Raw genomic sequence first — 16,777 nt, forward strand, 5'->3', positions numbered from 1 at the left:
GGGCCTTGTTTTCCAGCCTGACAGCTTCCGGAAGCCCTCGTTTTCCATCTGTAACATGGAAATGGCATCAGTATGGGATGGGACAGTGGTTACAGGCACACAGTGGGTCTTCATAGTTGAGACCATAACCAAAATGATAGAGAAGGCATGCGGACAGAAAGACTCCTGGCTCCCGGTGGGGGACACATGGTCTTCAGTGGTAGCTTCTAGAGTCTACATGGTCAGCCAGCAGTGGAGAGTAACAGGGCATACAGATGTCCATTCCCCATGATCCACACACAGGGTGTCCCGATACCAATGACTCAGACTATGCTTGTGTAAAAAGACATTCATTTTAATAAGTAAAAATGGCTAAGCTTCCAAAAGTTCTTAAATAGGATTTTGGGGAGGAACATGTTGAGAATCAGTGGGCAGGGACAGTACCTGGTGTCAGGCAGATGAGCAGGACCCAGCCCTGTCCACTGGCTTCTGCCAGCCATAAATACAGCCCAGACCCCTGACAGGGCGAGGGCTCCTATATACACCTTGGAACATTATATACACACTCCAGTAAGGGGTCCCCTCCTCAGGAGGGTAAACAGATGCTCTTACTCCCCCTAACCCTTAGCTGGTTCCTCAGCCTTCCCCACTAGTAGGGGCCACCATCCCTGCATGGGCTGGACTTCCATGGCCTTGTGGCCTCAGCCTACTAGGCAGAGGGCCATCCCCACCCTTCCAGAAGCCCATGCTTGAGTGCCTAGAGCCACACAGACACTCGCTTCCTTCTGAACATGTTTCTCATCTCTGAGGAGAGGCAGGGCAGGAGAGCCTCCACTTGGGCCTCCGTCTCCTGCATTCATGGTGGGTGTTACAGCAGGTAGCCAGACCACAGGGCCCAGCTCCAGGCCTGGCAGCGTGGCACATCCTCACACAGGCACTGGCCTCAACTTCCCTGAAAAAGAAGGGTGCTCTCAGCCTCCTGCCTCATCAGGTGTACCCACAACAGGTGCAGAGCAAGAGGCCAGCAGAAGCACATGGGCAGCGGGCAGCGGAGGACAGGCCCGGCTCTGTACAGCTGAGCCCCGGCAGAGCCCTGCAACCGACAGCAGACAGCAGGCAGGCAGCCCGCCCCAGGCCTTGGGCCCACACTCACCTGGAGACTGCAGCCCCAGCCGTCAGGCTGAAATCAAAGTGATAGACATCTCACTTGCCGGGTTTTGGCCCACCGCCACCACCCCTTTTGGACCCAGTGAGGGGCCTGGCCTCCAAGTGAGGGGGCAGGAATCCCAGGTCACAGCCCTGTGGGGAGGCCTCTTTTCCGCCAGGGTGAGGGCCCCTATTACACAGCAAGGGCCTTGAGTCGGGAACATGTGCCAGGAACTTCTAGGGCCAGATGCTTTGTCACCCTCTCCAGGGTCCTGGGACTCAGTAAAAACAGTTCTGCCTTCTGACTTGTATCCAGAGCAGGCGAGGGAGAGAGACTAGTTCTAAACATGCTTTTGTGGTATTGAAGACGGAGCCCGAGGTTTCCCATATGCTAGGCAACAGCTTCCCTTGGGGAGTACAGTGTCACTACGGAAGCTTCACTGGCCTGAAACTCACTGGGCACACCATGCTAGCCCAGAACTTGCAATCCTCTGCCTCCCAAATGCTAGGGCCAGGCACAAGGTACCATGCCTAACTACCTCCTTTGTAAAAGTCTACTTTGAGGCCGCATTGACCAGGCTGGTCTCAAACTTCGGCCCTCTGGCTCAGCCTCCCACATAGTTGAGGTTATAGGTGGGCCACGAGGCCTGGCTCATAGCCTTTTCTTCCCTTTTTAAACCAGCTTAGCCTTATCTAGAAAGGGCAGTCTGTGGCACTGTGACCTCCAGCCCTCCCATCCAGTCCTCTCCCAGACAGGCTTACCCGATGGCTGCAGCTTCCTTCGGATGGAGCCCGGGCGGCTGTTGGTCCCGGAGCCAGGGGCAGAGTGGGCTCGTGGTGCTGGCTGCGGTGTCTGGCAAGCGGGCTCCCACTGTGAGCAGAGAAGGCCGTGGGCTGTGGGAGCCAAGGCTATCCTAGCTCCTCCCTCTCCCCCCTCCACTGTTTCCCTTTCCTGACGATGTCCCCTCATCTACAGAGGGGACTAATGACACTCCTGCCTTGAGAAGTCAGGATAGGAATATTATCCATGAAGGAGGGAGTTAATTTGTATTGTACATCTACAATGGGCCACTGCTGGCCCCCCAAATAAAGATGGCCTAAAGGGGCCATTGGAGCTGGGTATAGTGGCACATGCTTTTAACCTAAGCAATTAGAGAAGAGAGGCAGGCAGATCTCTCTGAGTTTGAGGCTTCCTGGTCTACGAAGCAAGTTCTAGGCCAGTCAGTGGTACATGGTGAGAACCTGCCTCAAAACCAGAACAACCACTGGGTTCTCTCTCCACCCACCTTTGTGGTAGCTTCCACTCCCACCACAGGAGCCTGACAACACCCCCTACTCAGTACCAGCCTGAGCCAGGCCCAGGGGGACCTGCCCCCCTCTTCTCCGTACCTCCAGATGCTCCTGGCTTGACCAGGAGCCCAGCTCTGTGCGGCGGGATCCAGGGCCCAACTCCACAGAGCGAACCCTCTCGGCAAACTTGAGGGAGTACAGGGTCTCACTGGTGTTCTTCTCCACTGGGGACACCTGGGGACAGAGAGCTCAGGTCTAATCAATCCATGCCAGCTGTCTGGCCCCACGGCACAGGAGGCGGCATAATGCTCACTAGAGGATGCTTCTGGAGAACACTGCAGGCAATGAAAATGGCGGAAGGCCAGAGGCATGGGGAGAGACTTGGGCATTGTATGAGAGTGTTAGCGGGGTCCATGTTGGGGTTGGGGGGGCTGACAGCCTGGGGAGGCCCTCACCTGCACCACCATGAGAGTCTTGCTGTCGCCACTGAGGGAGTCCTGCAGCAGGTAGGTGAGCTTGGAGTTTCGGAAGGGCACATGGCCCTGTCGGGAGCGCAGGGCAGCAATGACATCCCCCAGGGCGGACAGTGACCGGTTGATGTGCTGTGCCTCTCGAAGGCGGTTGCCTTCAGCCCCGGACTTGCCCACACGCTCTGAGCCAGCCAGGTCCACCAGGTTCAGCTTCCCTGCAGGCAGGGCGAAAGGCAGGTGACTGCTGCTCAGGTTAGCGTGGCGCAGAGTGCTTGACCGGGATGGACGCCCAGTGTGTCTTACCCGTGGTGCGGAGGCCTGTGCTGCAGTCCACGCCACGCACTGTCACGATGAGCAGAGCATGCGAGCGGGAGCTGTGCTCGTTCAGGTTGGTGAACTCCGTGGTGCGGTTGTTGTAGCCAAACTCAAACACCTGGGGGCAAAGGCAATGGGGCTCCTTTGGGAAGGGTAATGCCGCCCTGTGTGTTTAACTTATACACTGAAGCTTATTTGGGTTTTGTTCTTGTTTGGTTTGGGGGGAGACAAGTTCTTACCATGTACATCAAGCTTCCTTCTAGCTCACAGAGATCTGCCTGCCTTTTCCTTTCAAATACTGGGATTAAAAGGGTATACCATCAACATCTGGCAACTTTTTAATTTTATGTTTTGTTTTGAGACAAGGTCTCACTATGTAGTCTTTGCTGGCCTGGAACTCCCTATGTAGACCAGATGGATCTGAAACCCAGAGAGCCGCCTGCCACTGCCTCCTGAGTGCTGAGATTAAAGGTGTGTGTCTGACCACGTGAAATTTTCTTAAGACAGGGTCTTGCTAGGTAGCGGACTGGCTTCAGATTCACAACCCTCGCGCCTTTCCTTTCAGACAGGACACAGGTTCCAGAAGCCTGGGGCTCGCTCGTGCTGCACAGTCAGGCGGTGACAGCCCACATTTGAGCCTGGGTCTGTCTCCTAGAGCAGCTGTTCGCGGTCAAGGTCTCCCAGCGTTTCCCCGGCACTCCTTACCTTGTTGATGTCATCCACGCTCTGCACCTGGAACTCGGTCAGCCCCGGCACATAGAGCTGCCCACTGCCGTCTGGGCACAGTCGGATCTCCAGCTTCTCCTGAGGCTCTTTCCCCAGCAGGTCCCTGGAGGGGCAAGCGGGACCTTACTTCTCCCCTCCCACTTCTGGCCTCCGCTTGCCTCGCACCGAATGCCTAGCCTGGAATCTGAACCCACAATCGATCTTGGACCACGGGGCTGCTGGCCTTGCCTCTTCACCGCTGTTTCTCCCCTGTACAAAAGACTTCCACACAAGTCCTGAGGGTGGCACACCCCCCCATTGGGCAGGGATCCCCACCCCCATCCCTACCCAGCAAGTGCAGCCCACAAAAGGAAAAGGAGCCCAAATAAGGGAGGTGAGCTCACCTCCTAGATCTGGTCAAAGGCTAGAGGCTAGACCTGGAGACATGGCCCCCCCCCCATCACCCCATGAGCACCACAGAACTGTGGCCCAGGCCCACCTGAGGACCTCATTGTAAATCTCGGCCGCGCTGACGGTGATGTTGTATTGCCAGTCACAGGCCTTCTCCTGCACCTCCGAGAAGAGCAGCTGCAGAGCCCGCTGATTAATGCCTGGGTTATCGGGGGTCCCCTGATGGCAGAAGGAAATGTCCAGTGACCCTACAGATGTTCACACAGCATCTGCCACCCCATACTCCAGGTGCCCTCCCAGGAGAGCCTCCCTGTGAGACTGCCTGCTGGTCTGCTTTCAGAACACCTGGGTATTCTAGGAATAAGCAAGGCTCCCCACCTTTAAGGCAGCATCCCTGCTGCCAGGAAGCTGCTGAGAATGAAACAGTTGAAGGGGCAAAGGGCCTAGGATGCCTACCCCTGCCGAGTACCAGGCTTGTGGGGCAGTCGGAATGAACAATTGCCAACCATTGCCCACAGGGAGGCTCCCTGTCAGGGAGGCCAGAAGTCAGCTCTGTGGGAGAAGTACCTGCGACCGGATGAACTAGCCACCTTCCAGGAGAAATCTGGGGCCCCACTTGGGCCCTGAAGGCCTTCCCTCTCCTTTGAAGGCACCTCCCTCACGCCATTCCTGTGTGCTGGCCGCCAGGCGTGCTCCAAGGCCCTGCAGGTCTGCAGTTCTCCACAGCAGCCCCTCCAGGGCCTCCTGTGCTGCCCCTGTTTCCCTAGCAACTTGGGTGCCCCATTCCTGCTGCAGCTTCACTCTGACCTTGCTGTTGCCCCTGGCACCTGCTGACTTCCTGTGTTCACTGCTGTCCCCACTGACACACTGACTGTTCTGTCACAGCAGGTCCCTCAGGCCTCAGCAGAGTTCAGAGAACTGACATCTTGGGGCTCTTGGCAGTCACCTGAACTCCACACAGACCAGGACGGAGCTGTGTAACTGGCAACCACTGTACCTGCCCCGCCCACTGTACTTTTCTGGTCCACCTGCCCCGCCCTTCTAACCAGTCTCTCCTCAGGGCTGAGGGGACGTCCCTAACAGGTACCCACGCCTGCCCAGCAGGACCTGACAGGCCCTTGTGTGCCAGCCCTGTGGGGGAGTCCACAGCGGCCCCTAGAAAGCCAGAAAACTACCGGCAAAGCAACACCCCATAGGGCTTGAGTTTTCTATTTCTCTCTATAGTCAAGATTCCTCAACCCTGGGCTGGGCCTTTAATCCCAGCACTGAGGAGGCAGAGACAGGAGAATCTCTGTGAGTTCAAGGCCAACCTAACCAGCATAGTGAGTTCCAGGGCTACATAGAGACCCTGTCTCAAAACAGTAACAAAATAAAAAATAAGAATGTTCCTCCTTAAGTGCCCAGTCCTTGCTTACCAGGCCATCTCTTGGCACATGCCATGGACGAAGCCCTTCTCTGAGCGCCCAGCTTCCCACACTATAGTCATGCAGGTAGCCCGTCTGTCCCATGGCCCAGGGCTGATGCCACTCCTCCTTCATCTCAATACCCTGGGACTCCTCAGGCCTCATCTGAGGCAGCCACACCACAGGAAAGAGCTCCGGGAATACAAGCAAAGGAAGAGCCTGGCCTCTGACCTGGGAGTCCTCTGACATCTGCCCCAACCCCCAGGAGACACGCACGCCTACGGTGCAGGCTCCCGGGGAGAAGATGCTGTTTTGCAATCCTGGAGCTAATGCAAGGAACAGCAGCCCAGGGTGGATATGAGAATAAGACAAAGCACAAACTGCAAAACCCAGAGATCACGGGAGGAAGCTAGGCTCCTAAGCCCCTCCCCACTGGGCAAACACCTACCTCCATCGTATATGTCTTGCCAGCGCCCGTCTGGCCATAAGCAAAGATGCAAACGTTGAAGCCATCGATGCAGGAGGTAATGAGGGCCTGCACCTCTTGGAATACCTGGGGGGACACAGGGCGAGGACCAAAGGGCTTTCAGTGCTGCTGGCATATGGGGCCTCACAGCTCCAACTTCAGCCACCTTCCAGCTAATGTCTCCATCAGTGAGAACCAGATCACTGCAGAGGATTTAACCACTATCACCAGCACAGGGTTTGGGACCCAGACCCAGCTTGTTCAATCTCAGGGAAGACTTGATCAAACCAAGGCAAAGGATAGCGTGTGTCTAGCACATTCTCTGGCTTGGACCTGCCTGACCCCAAGAAAGAGATGTAGACCAGACAAATCTAGAAGGATCTCTGAGCAGAAAGGAACGTGAAGCTGTGACCCCCCTTCCCATGGCATTCGTGTTGCTCAGCCTTGGCACTGGGGAGGTCAGGGACAGTGGGGAATTCTAGAAAGTCCCATGGTACTGTTATAAGAAAGGAACTCAGGACAGGGGAGGCCACCCCAGGCCTGATGGCTGATGAGTGAGCCTTGAGGTGGAGGAGCCCTGGAATGGGCAGAGCCATGGTCCCTGGGCAAAGCAGGATCTGGGCGGATGCCCTCCCTAAGACCTCCAATTGTACCACCCTTCTCCTTCCAGATGGAAGTGACGCATGCTCCTCCACACTTAGGCTTTTTTTTTCTTTTTTTCTTTTTTTCTTTTTTTGGTTTTTTGAGACAGGGTTTCTCTGTAGCTTTGGAGGCTGTCCTGGAACTCACTTTGTAGACCAGACTGGCCTTGAACTCACAGAGATCCGCCTGCCTCTGCCTCCCGAGTGCTGGGATTAAAGGCGTGCACCACCACCGCCCGGCAGACTTTTTTTTAAAAAACATAGCCTTGACCCCTGTCCTCTGTTCCTGTCCTTTCCTCTGCTGCTCCTTCCATGTCCCTGCAAATGCCCTGCCCATGGAGCCACACTCACGTCCTGCTGTGACGCCCATGGGGAGAAGACCTTGTCCAGCTCGAAGGACACAGGCTTGCCCTTGTGCAGCAGGTGGATGATGGAGTCATCATCTGGATCAAAGGTCACAGCATTGGATGCCTCGGGTCCTTCCCCATCCTCTTTGGTGACTGGCCGGACACGTGCAATCACCCGGATGTTTCCTAGATTGGTTGAAGGCAGAGAGATGGAGCAGATCAATGCCAGACTGCAATTCCAGGGGGACCAGTGGCCGAGGGTCCCACCAACTTTTTATTCATCACTCAGACTATTGTATGAATTCACTTAGACAAATTCAGGGTGCTTTACCTTGTGACTCAGGCACTGTGTCTTAGTAACACTCTCTGTGAACTTGAGTTTCCTCATCTATTCAAGGAGGAGCTTGGACTCCATGACCCAAGGGATTTATTTTATTAATCTAAAGGGGCACAGGGGAATGCTAGGCAGGATTTGGGTACCAGATGGGGAAAAAAGCACAAGGCAAGAGAAGGGGGCTTGGCAGTGTATCCAGAAGGCACAGCAGTAGGACAACTATACATGTGTTCCCAGTCCTGGTGATGAGACACTGTAGGGTAATCACTCTCTTCTCCCAGCCAGCATGAGCATGGCGAGGGCTGTGATCTGGGGACACAGCTGACTCCCCAGTGTCTACGACAGCATCTGGCACAGAATAGGTACTCCCTAGATCTCAAGGGAGAGATCAGTGAGGCCCCAACCTGAAACAGGTGCTACTACATCATAGTGACCTGCCACATCCTTCAGGCCTGGGAGGAGCCCGCCATGGGCAAGGAGCTTTAAAGATAATCAAGTTCAAATCCAAGGCAGACCATTTACTAGGTGTGTGTTCTGGGTCCCTGACTGCTCAACAGCAGCAGCGGGTACAGCTCTAAGAGTAACTGTCATGCAGTTGAAGGTACTCACCCTTCAGCCGCACCAGCTCATTGTGGCATTTCTTGCGCAGCTGCAGTTCCCGGCGGTACTTGCGCAGCAGCTCCTGGTTGTTGGTATTAACCTCCTCAATGGCCTGGCCAATCTGGGGAGCATGCACATCGCCATCAGAGGCCAGACTCTGTTAGCTTCCCTTCAGTGGCCCCCGGCCTGACGGTGTTACCCTCACCTGCTCGGGCTGAGTACCCAACACATACTATCACAGCAGACCAACTTCTCCCAATAATCCCTGAGGAGGTACAGCCAGCGGCCCCATCTTATAGACAAGGAAAACTGAGCTCTAGGCAAAGACTAAGCAAAGACCTGGAACCTGAGTACTGGGCAACAGTGAGATTCCAGGAGCTAACCGTTCCAAGGAGCTAGGACGTTCATGGATGCCATGATGCTCAGAATGTCTTGGGTTTGATTCTTCACCACATCCATGCATTACTGACATAATTATTTAAAGAACCAATTTCCTTTTCCCAGAATATATCTGTCTCTACAGAGCTGCCATATGAACTTGAGAAGCCAACGGCTATAAAAGGCTCAGCCACATGGGAGGCACTTAAGAGACACTAACTATTCTCACACGGTGTGAGGATGGCTTTAAAAACAAAATGAGCACCTAGGGATGGAGTCTGGCGGTAGAGCATCTGCCTACCAGGTGTGAGCCCTGGGCTCAGTCCTGAGCATAGCAAGAAAGAGTAAACACAGTGAGCCTAGACATGGTGGCAGGTGCCAGTAATTCCAACACTCAGGAGGCTGAGGCAGGAAAATCGGGAGTCAAGGTCAGCCTGGGCTAGGTAGCAAGACCCCCGTCTCAAAAACAAACAAACGTAATAGATATAAGGATACTGTAGCATGGATGAGAGCTCATGAGAGGAATGTCTTTTGGAAACAAGGCACGAAACTGTTGCTTAGGGGCTCTGAATGAAGGTGACCAGCATCTGCCAGCTAACTCACCTCAGCTTTGACACTCCTAAGAGCCTCCTGCAGCAGCAGGGGGAAGCCCCGCACCTGCCGCTTGAGCCCGTTGTAGTCATTGGTCAGGGTCCTCAGAGCAGGCTGCAGCGTCAGCAGGTTGGTCCTGACCCCTGTGAGGCACAGGTGTTGGACATCTGGCTTCGAGGCAAGGGCTTGGGGGCGGGCAGAGCCGGCTTACCTGCCAGGTTCTCGTGCACTGCCTTCATCTCCACCTGGGCGCGTGCGAAGGCCTCCTCAATGGCCCGGTTCTTATCCTCCTCCAGGGACTGCATCTCCTCCAGCATCTGCCCGTGTGCCCGCTCCAGCTCCGCCTCGTACATGGCAATCTGATGGCCAGGCCAGGGAAAGGTTCGGGAGGCGGTGTGAGAGAGCGGTGGGCAAGTGTGGGGAGGAAGCCCCCCTCCCCTGGGCGTAGACGGATGGAAGGGCCTGCTCTCTTTCCCCCACAGGGCTGTGAGTCTGTACTAGTCCAGTCAGCCCCAGCTCCAGGTGGTGTGTGTACACAACGGGTCAGAGGCCACGTACCCCCAAGGCACTTGTGCAAGGAGAGTGGAAAGAGCATGCCCGTGGGCTGCCGGGGACAGCCCTTATGAGCATCTCCCCGTGTCCCCACGGTGAAGGGGCTCTGTGACCGGCTCACGCCATAGATGAGGAGGCCGGGGAAAGGAGAAGCGGGTGGCCAGTCTGTGTGGAGTCCCTGCCTCGGCCCTCTTGGCCTGCACACCTGAGCCCGCAGCTGTGCTGTCTGCTGGTGAGAGCTCTGCAGCTGCTGCTCCATCTCCTTCAGCACCTGCCGCTGCATGGCCACTTGCTCCTGCAGGTGCTGGTTTCGCGTCTGGGACTCACTGAGGGCCTGCTTGGTCTTGGATGACTCCACCTCCACTGTCTTGATGACGTACTGTGGAGAGAGGGAAGGACAGGGCAGAGCATCGGTTAGGTGCCTTCCCGACAGCAGCTGCTGGTAAAACAGAGGCTCTTTCCAGGAGCCGAAAGGTTTTGGTTCTGCAGAATGCCACAGGGCCTGCTAGCATCTTCCTAAGGGGAGCCAGTGGGAAGTCCCACCCGGGCCAGGCTGGGCACAAACTGACAGGGAGGACACTTGCGCCTAGCACACAGGGAGCACCTTCAGGGAGCCTGCCCTGGCAGCGAGGGAGGAAGGAAGGAGCCCTTCAGCCACGCACTCCAGGCTATTCACTGGGACGCGGCCCTTTCAGGGGCAGGCCCTGCCCTGGGCCCAAGATTCCTTCAGGGCCAACCGTACAGCTCACCTTAACTGGTGGGGACTGGGCCCTCAGACTGGCGATAGTCTCATGGCTGTCACGCAGGCGCCGGCTGAGCCTTTCCTCCTCCTGCGCTTTCTCAGCCAAGCAGTCCTTGAGGCGCAGCTCTACCTCAGCCAGCCGGTCGGTCTTCTGCTGCACCTCCAGGTTCAGCTCTGACAGCATGCCTCTGTTCTCCGCCACTTCCAACTGCAGCTGGGAGAGCTTGTCGCGGAGCTGGCTGCTCTCCTGCAGGTCGCCAAGGCAGCCAGGATGGGAACAGGGTCCTGTCTAGCAGCTGAACCCGCTGACCCAGGGTGAAGGTGGTCTGTCTGCCTATCTGCCTGCCTGTCTGTCTGTCTGGCAGCAGCAGCTTACCTGGCTGTGCTCGCAGCCCTCACAGGGCACCGCCGGCTGTGCCCGGAGCTCCTGCAGCTGTACCTCACACCTCCTCAGCTCCTGCCTCAGCTGCTCGTTCTCCACCATCAGCCTGTCCCGGTGCTTTTCCACGTCGGTGCCTCCCTGTGGAGAGCCGGGGCCCGAGAGGCATGAGCAAGGGCACGCCAGAAGAGGGGAGATGGAGCTAGGAGAGCAGAGGGGGGGAGAGAAGGGGAGGGCAGGCAGGGAAAGGAAGAGGCCAGTGCCTCAGGAGGAAGAGACAGACGGGAAAGGGGGCCAGCAAAGCAAGGCAGGCACACTCCCTGCTGCTCCTGCTCAGCTCAGACTATTTTCCCGAGTGTGAAAGTCACACAAAGTCACGTTGATGCACGGAGTTCACACTCCTATTCTACGTCAGCAAAAGAGATCCAGCCCCCTGCTCGGCGGTGAGAAGTGACAAATCTTTGAGGCAAGGCAACAAAAAGCTCAGGTGAGGCATGGGGGACTCAGATAGCCACACCCCGGGGGGTGGGACCCTCAGCTTGGCATCCAGCCCCTCGCCCCACAAGATGGCACCGGGGGCCTCACCAGTTCTGATCGTAGTCGGCTCACTTCCTGGGCCTGGCTAATGAGCTTTTCCTTTAGATTCTCCACCTGTGGGCACAAGGCCAAGCACTGTGAACCCAGGTCCTCATCACCAGCCACACCCAGGCCTCTTGTCCAGTTCCAGTGACAGCGGTCGTGGCCCCTCTGACCCCAGGGCCTCAGGCTTCCCTAAACTTCCCTGTTTTCAATGGCCTACAGTGCCTACTCCCTAAAAGAATGGCCAGCCAAGGCTCTGCGGGAAGACCTGGAGAGGCACTCGTGGGAAACTCGGGGCCCTCACTGGCACAGGCCCCTCTAGGAAGCCCTGGGTCTGTCTACTTCTCTGTAAAATAAAAATTAATATTCTCCGGCTTTAAGAGGACTCTGAAGTCACAGGAACAGTATAATCCCTGGGCTCAGCCTTGCCCAGCCCCCAGCACTGTCCCCCTTGGGCAGCTTCTGGTGACTCCGCAGTGAAACTGTGTCTCTGCAGCCAGGCCATGTGCCGGACCTGAAGAACTGTGGCCAGGAAGGGGAGTGAACAAGACACTCGGTGAGGGGGACCTCTGTGGTGACAATGCCTTGGATAAAAATCCTAGGACAGTGACCCTTCCTCGGAGCGCCCCCAACAGGCTACCCTCCCTGCAGGCCCCAGACCCTGATCCTACATTCCTCTGCCCCAGGAGGCCTCCCCAGGGGCAGACTTGACAGACAAGAGCCCTGGCAGCAGAATTTGCCAGAGCATGTTGGGTTTCTCCTCACAACATCCTGGATGACTGTGTCACCTTGGAAACGGTGTGGCGAGAGTCAGATGGACTCTGGTGGGTTAGGAAGTTATACAACTTGACCACAAAAGTACTGGGCTCTGATTACTAATTGAGGTGAAGAGAAATATTGCCTACAGGCACCAGGCAGATAAAGCAGGTGACCCCACCCCACCCCCATGCATACAGAACTGGATACCTAACCACCACCCAGAGAAGAAGCATCTCAAATGTGGTCCCCATGGGCCATAATCTGATGGGAACTCATACCCAGCACCTCAAAACTTACCTCACAAGAGAGGCTAATACTGGGTGTGGTGGTGCACGCATTAAATCCCAGCAGAGGCAGGGGGAACTTTCTGTGAGTTTGAGGCCAGTCCAGTCTACATAGCGAGTTCTAGGCCAACCAGGCCTACACAGTAAGACCCTGTCTCAAAGACGAGTAGGGCCTGGATGTTTGGATGTGTAAAATCTCAGATGAGACAAGTCTCTGGGTAGCATGTAGCCTCAGAGGTCACTGTTCCCTAGGCCTGGACAGATTGGCTAGCTGGGCAAGTTAGCTTCTCCAGTCAAGAGAAGAGGACCCTGAGATCCTTCTCCACTTCTGCAGGTCAACCCTTGGTGACCAAAGACCCCACTGAGAGACTATAAAGTCCAGCCAGGCAGCCCATACCTCCAGGGGATAACCAGGTGACCTAAAAGCTAAAACTTGAGAAAACTTACTCATCTCTGTCCCTACCTCTAGTAAGTTCCTTCCTAGGGGCACTCCCAGCCATGGACCCAGCAGGAAAGCAAAGCCCATGCATGCCGTTTCTCCACAAGCTACCACTGCACACATGGGGCTGAGAACCCAGTGCGTGTGAGTGTGCGCCCTTTGCCTGCAGGCAAGAGTTAGGCAGCCAGAAAGCCGTGCTGGTCAGAAGTCCTGCCATTGGGAACAGCTAGGTCAACTGTGATGTTTGTCTGCAATGCAACTGTAAAGCTAGTGCTTGCGCACTGGTGTTTTGACGGCAAAGTTTGAAGTCTGAAGTGCTACCTTACGGCTGTGTCTCCCAGACCTATTGCCTTTGGCCCCAACAAGCCCAGAGAGCACTTGGTGGGTAGCATCTCTGACCAGAGGGGTCTTCCCAGTCCTTTCTCACAACCCTGCCCTGCCCCCTGCAGCCGGCCTCCGGCAGCTTCCTAGCATCTGTACGGAGAGGATGAAGGAGCAGGGCCTCCAGGCTGTAGTATCACAGCTGACGGATTCTAAGTGATTTCCAGTCAGGTGTGAAGTGCAGGAGTTTTCTTGCATTTCCCTCAGCCTACAGTAAGAGGGTCTACTCTCCACCTCTCCGTATTGCCTCACCTAGTCTTAAGTTCTGACCTTGGCTGTTTCCAATGCTGGCTGATGCTGGGCTCTCAGCCCTGCTGTAGGGAACGTGGGGGCTGGCAATGCTTCCTGGGAGTTGGGACCTCTGGCCTGTCTACAGCCTAGCTCCTTCTTGCATCACAATGGGAGCTCAAGTGCTGCTAGCTCTGCTGGGACAAACAGGAGACATGGGCGGTGGATATGCTGGGAAGACAGGGAGATGTCAGACGCTAGGTCACCTGTGAGCTCATCTTGGGAAGCAGAGCAGGGGAACCTAACTCCACTGGTCTGAAGGGCACCCTGTTAGGGATGGCCATTGCCACCCATCAGGCACAACCCACTAACTCCTTCTCGCCCCCCCTCCCCTCCAGGATCAGCTGCATCTGCCTGGGACAGGGCAGTTAGAACCTGCATGCCGGAAGAAGAGCCTGCCTGCTCTTGGAGGGAGGCTCTGCTTCAAGAGGGCTTGAGGGTAGAATAAGCAAGTGCCTGAAACCAACAGAAGGCCCAGACAGGAACAGAAGAGCAGACAACAAGGTACCACACCCGGCAAGCTCCCGCTCACACACTAGCAAGGCTGGGAGGGTCACAAAGGCCAGGAAGATAGCAGGTTCTCAGTGCGGTTCAGCAGAGGGAAGTGTGCATAACCTGAGTCAGAGAGCGGGGAGTCTACCAGAGGTGACAGGAGCGCTGGCCTGGCCTTGGGCAACAGCCCGTCCCACCTAAGGTTATCATCAGTCAGTGCAGCTGTTCCCCACCTGTGGATCGAGACAAACCTCCATCTCCAAAAATATTTACTTTACAATTCGTAACAGCAAAATTTCAGTTATGAAGTAGCAGTGAAAATTATTTTATGGCTGGGGGTCGCGGTGCTGGGAAGGTTGAGAACCACTGATCTGGAGAAACTGAGGCAGGGGTCAGAGTGAGTGGGGCCTGTCTGTCTACTGACGTGACACAAACCCATACTTACCACAGCAGAAGCAGCTGGGTAGAGGTGGGGTACCCGCTCAGGTCTGCATTTTCTCAGCTGTCTGCTCCCAACCCAGTGATTACCTCTCTACCTCCCACCATGCCCGGGCAGCGTGGCAGCAGCCATCTGCCAAGGGTTCCGCAGCCTTGCTGAGCTGGCATTTCACCTGGAGCCCCTGGGGGATCGAGGCAAGTACCCCTCCCACAACCCCCTCACCCACTCTGCCTCGAAGCGCCCCTGACAGGACTGTGTCTAATGCCATGTAGTGTTTGGGAACACAGAATCTCAAACCCAGCCAGACAGCTCACCAGGGTAACCACAGACAGTCCCCCACCTCACCATGCCTCTCTACTTCATCTGTCCTATGAGGCGACCTCATCAAGGCTTCAAAGGCTGAGGAAATCTATGCAATGTGCTTGCCAAGGTCCCAGCACATGACGTATTCCACTACAGACTGGGCGGTTGGCATCTGAATGTTCAGGACCAGAAATTTTCTGTAGCTCAGATTTTTAAGGCTTTGCTTATACACAACGAGACATCTTGGGCATGGGACCCAGGTCTAAGCAAAGTTCACCTGTGTGTCACATGCACCTTATATACATAGTCTGAGACAATTGTTACAGTATCTTAATAACATTTTAATGCACGGAATAGACTTTGTTCAGGCTTAACTGTCAGAGTGGCATCGTGTTTGATATAGGGCTTTGGACTCTGGAGCATTTGGGATTTGGGATGCTCACCTGGGCTAGCACAAGAGCTCTGTAGTGACCCTCAGAGCTGCATTCCTACTGCCTTTCGCTGGGTTGGTTCTTAGTAAATGTAGACGGATGCTGAATTCGGTGAAGTTGGCACAGAGCATGAAGCCATCAGCATGGTATTGGGCTAGGGTGGGCTGATGGATGCCCACTCCACTAAAGACCAGAACTGCCCATGATTTCATGCAGAGGCTGCCAGGTGGGAATGTCAAGGGAACCACAAAAGTGAAGGCCAGCACTGGGGTGTGGCTAAGCGTTCGTCTAGCATAGACCCAGCACCAGGGGGGAGGGAGCAGATTTTCATGCAAATTGAGATTTAAAGCTGGCAAGCGATGTGATTTTAAAATCAGATCAGTAAGAACTATTAGCTTCAGCAAAGTTGCAGGATATGAAATCAACACGAAAAGCAGTTGTGTTGCTATAACAACAGACTATACAAAGTAGAAAATAAAATCTTCCCACTTACAGTAGCATCAAGAGAGAATAAAATCATGCTACATTTAAACCAGAGGATCTGGGGAGATGGCTCACTGGTGAAGTACCTGCTGTTCAAGCGCATGGAACTTAGTTCAGATCCCCACCATCCATGTAAGAAGCTAGGCGGGAAGCCAGAAAGACGGCTCACTGGTTGCTCATCCAGAGGATCTGGGTTCTATTCCCAGCAACCACACAGCGGCTCACAGCCATCTGTAACTGCAGTCACGGGGCATCTGACACTCGTTTCTGGCCTCCTTCATGAGTGTGGCGCACAGACATATATGCAGGCAGACCACCCTTCCACATAAAAATAAAAGATTAAAATCCAGGTATGGCAGCACATACCTGTAACTCGAGTGCTGGAAGGAAGGACAGACAGACAGACAGACAGATCCCAGGGGCTTGTCTGCCACCAGTCTAGCTAGTGTAGCTGAAATGGTGAGCGCCGGGCTCAGTGAGACCTCATCTCAAACACTAAGGTGGAGAGCCATAAAGGAGACGCTCCATGTCAGCCTCCACCCTGCATACGTGTGCATGCACCTGCAGGCTCACACGTACACGCATGAACACACACACCAAAAAGGTAAGAATGCATAAGGAAAACTACCAAGGTTGCTGAAGGACATTAAAGACGGCGGAAAAGAGAAAGCATCTTGCAGTCAGGGTTGACTCAATAAACAGGGTTCCAACAATACCCAGAGAAATCTAGAGAGCCAAGATAATTCCTACAAAAACCTCAACAGCATTTTCTAAAGACATTTAAAAAATCCATCCAAAAATTCTTATGTGAACTCAAAGGACACCAAACAGAGAAGTCCCGCACAGGAAAAGCGAAGGTGGGCATCAGTGCTTGACTTCAGCACTACAGCAATCAAAGCAGTGTGGCAGAAAGGCAGACATGACGACAGGAAGGACTAGGGAGTTCAGAATAAGCCTCACACACGTGCGCTAGTGATTTCTGAAAAGTGTGCCGAGACCATGCAATGGCAAAGGCAACCCTGTGGACAAGTGGGGGTGGTAAACGGGTTCTCCACATGCCGAGTGATAAAGCTGGGCCCTCGCCCACATACCAGAGAGCAATATACAAAATGGACAGCAAGTGGACCTAAACGCAAGAAATTACACGACA

General features: G+C 55.0%; 1 protein-coding gene across 9 annotated transcripts in view; it reads right to left on the minus strand.

Annotated features, from left to right (window-relative positions):
• Positions 1-313: 313 nt before the first annotated feature.
• Positions 314-16,777, minus strand: part of Kifc3 (kinesin family member C3) — a 33,876-nt gene continuing 17,412 nt past the window's right edge. For 7 of the 9 annotated variants that reach the window (XM_013119482.3, XM_021232156.2, XM_013119476.3 and 4 more), the window contains 16 exons: positions 11,335-11,400; positions 10,747-10,890; positions 10,378-10,617; positions 9,834-10,007; positions 9,288-9,435; positions 9,089-9,219; positions 8,117-8,228; positions 7,178-7,359; positions 6,168-6,272; positions 4,405-4,535; positions 3,906-4,029; positions 3,189-3,318; positions 2,871-3,100; positions 2,515-2,649; positions 1,888-1,996; positions 314-931 (listed from right to left, as the gene is read on the minus strand). In XM_013119482.3, coding sequence (XP_012974936.1) covers positions 906-931; positions 1,888-1,996; positions 2,515-2,649; positions 2,871-3,100; positions 3,189-3,318; positions 3,906-4,029; positions 4,405-4,535; positions 6,168-6,272; positions 7,178-7,359; positions 8,117-8,228; positions 9,089-9,219; positions 9,288-9,435; positions 9,834-10,007; positions 10,378-10,617; positions 10,747-10,890; positions 11,335-11,400 — 2,187 coding nt within the window. In that variant the 3' untranslated portion in view covers positions 314-905. Of the gene's footprint in view, positions 932-1,132; positions 1,160-1,887; positions 1,997-2,514; positions 2,650-2,870; positions 3,101-3,188; positions 3,319-3,905; positions 4,030-4,404; positions 4,536-6,167; positions 6,273-7,177; positions 7,360-8,116; positions 8,229-9,088; positions 9,220-9,287; positions 9,436-9,833; positions 10,008-10,377; positions 10,618-10,746; positions 10,891-11,334; positions 11,401-16,777 lie in introns of all 9 variants that reach the window. The other 2 variants (XM_040740807.1, XM_040740809.1) reach the window with 2 other exon arrangements.

The sequence above is a fragment of the Mesocricetus auratus genome, unplaced genomic scaffold (genome assembly GCF_017639785.1).
Source record: "Mesocricetus auratus isolate SY011 unplaced genomic scaffold, BCM_Maur_2.0 Super-Scaffold_100714, whole genome shotgun sequence".
Classification (NCBI taxonomy): Eukaryota; Metazoa; Chordata; class Mammalia; order Rodentia; family Cricetidae; genus Mesocricetus; species Mesocricetus auratus.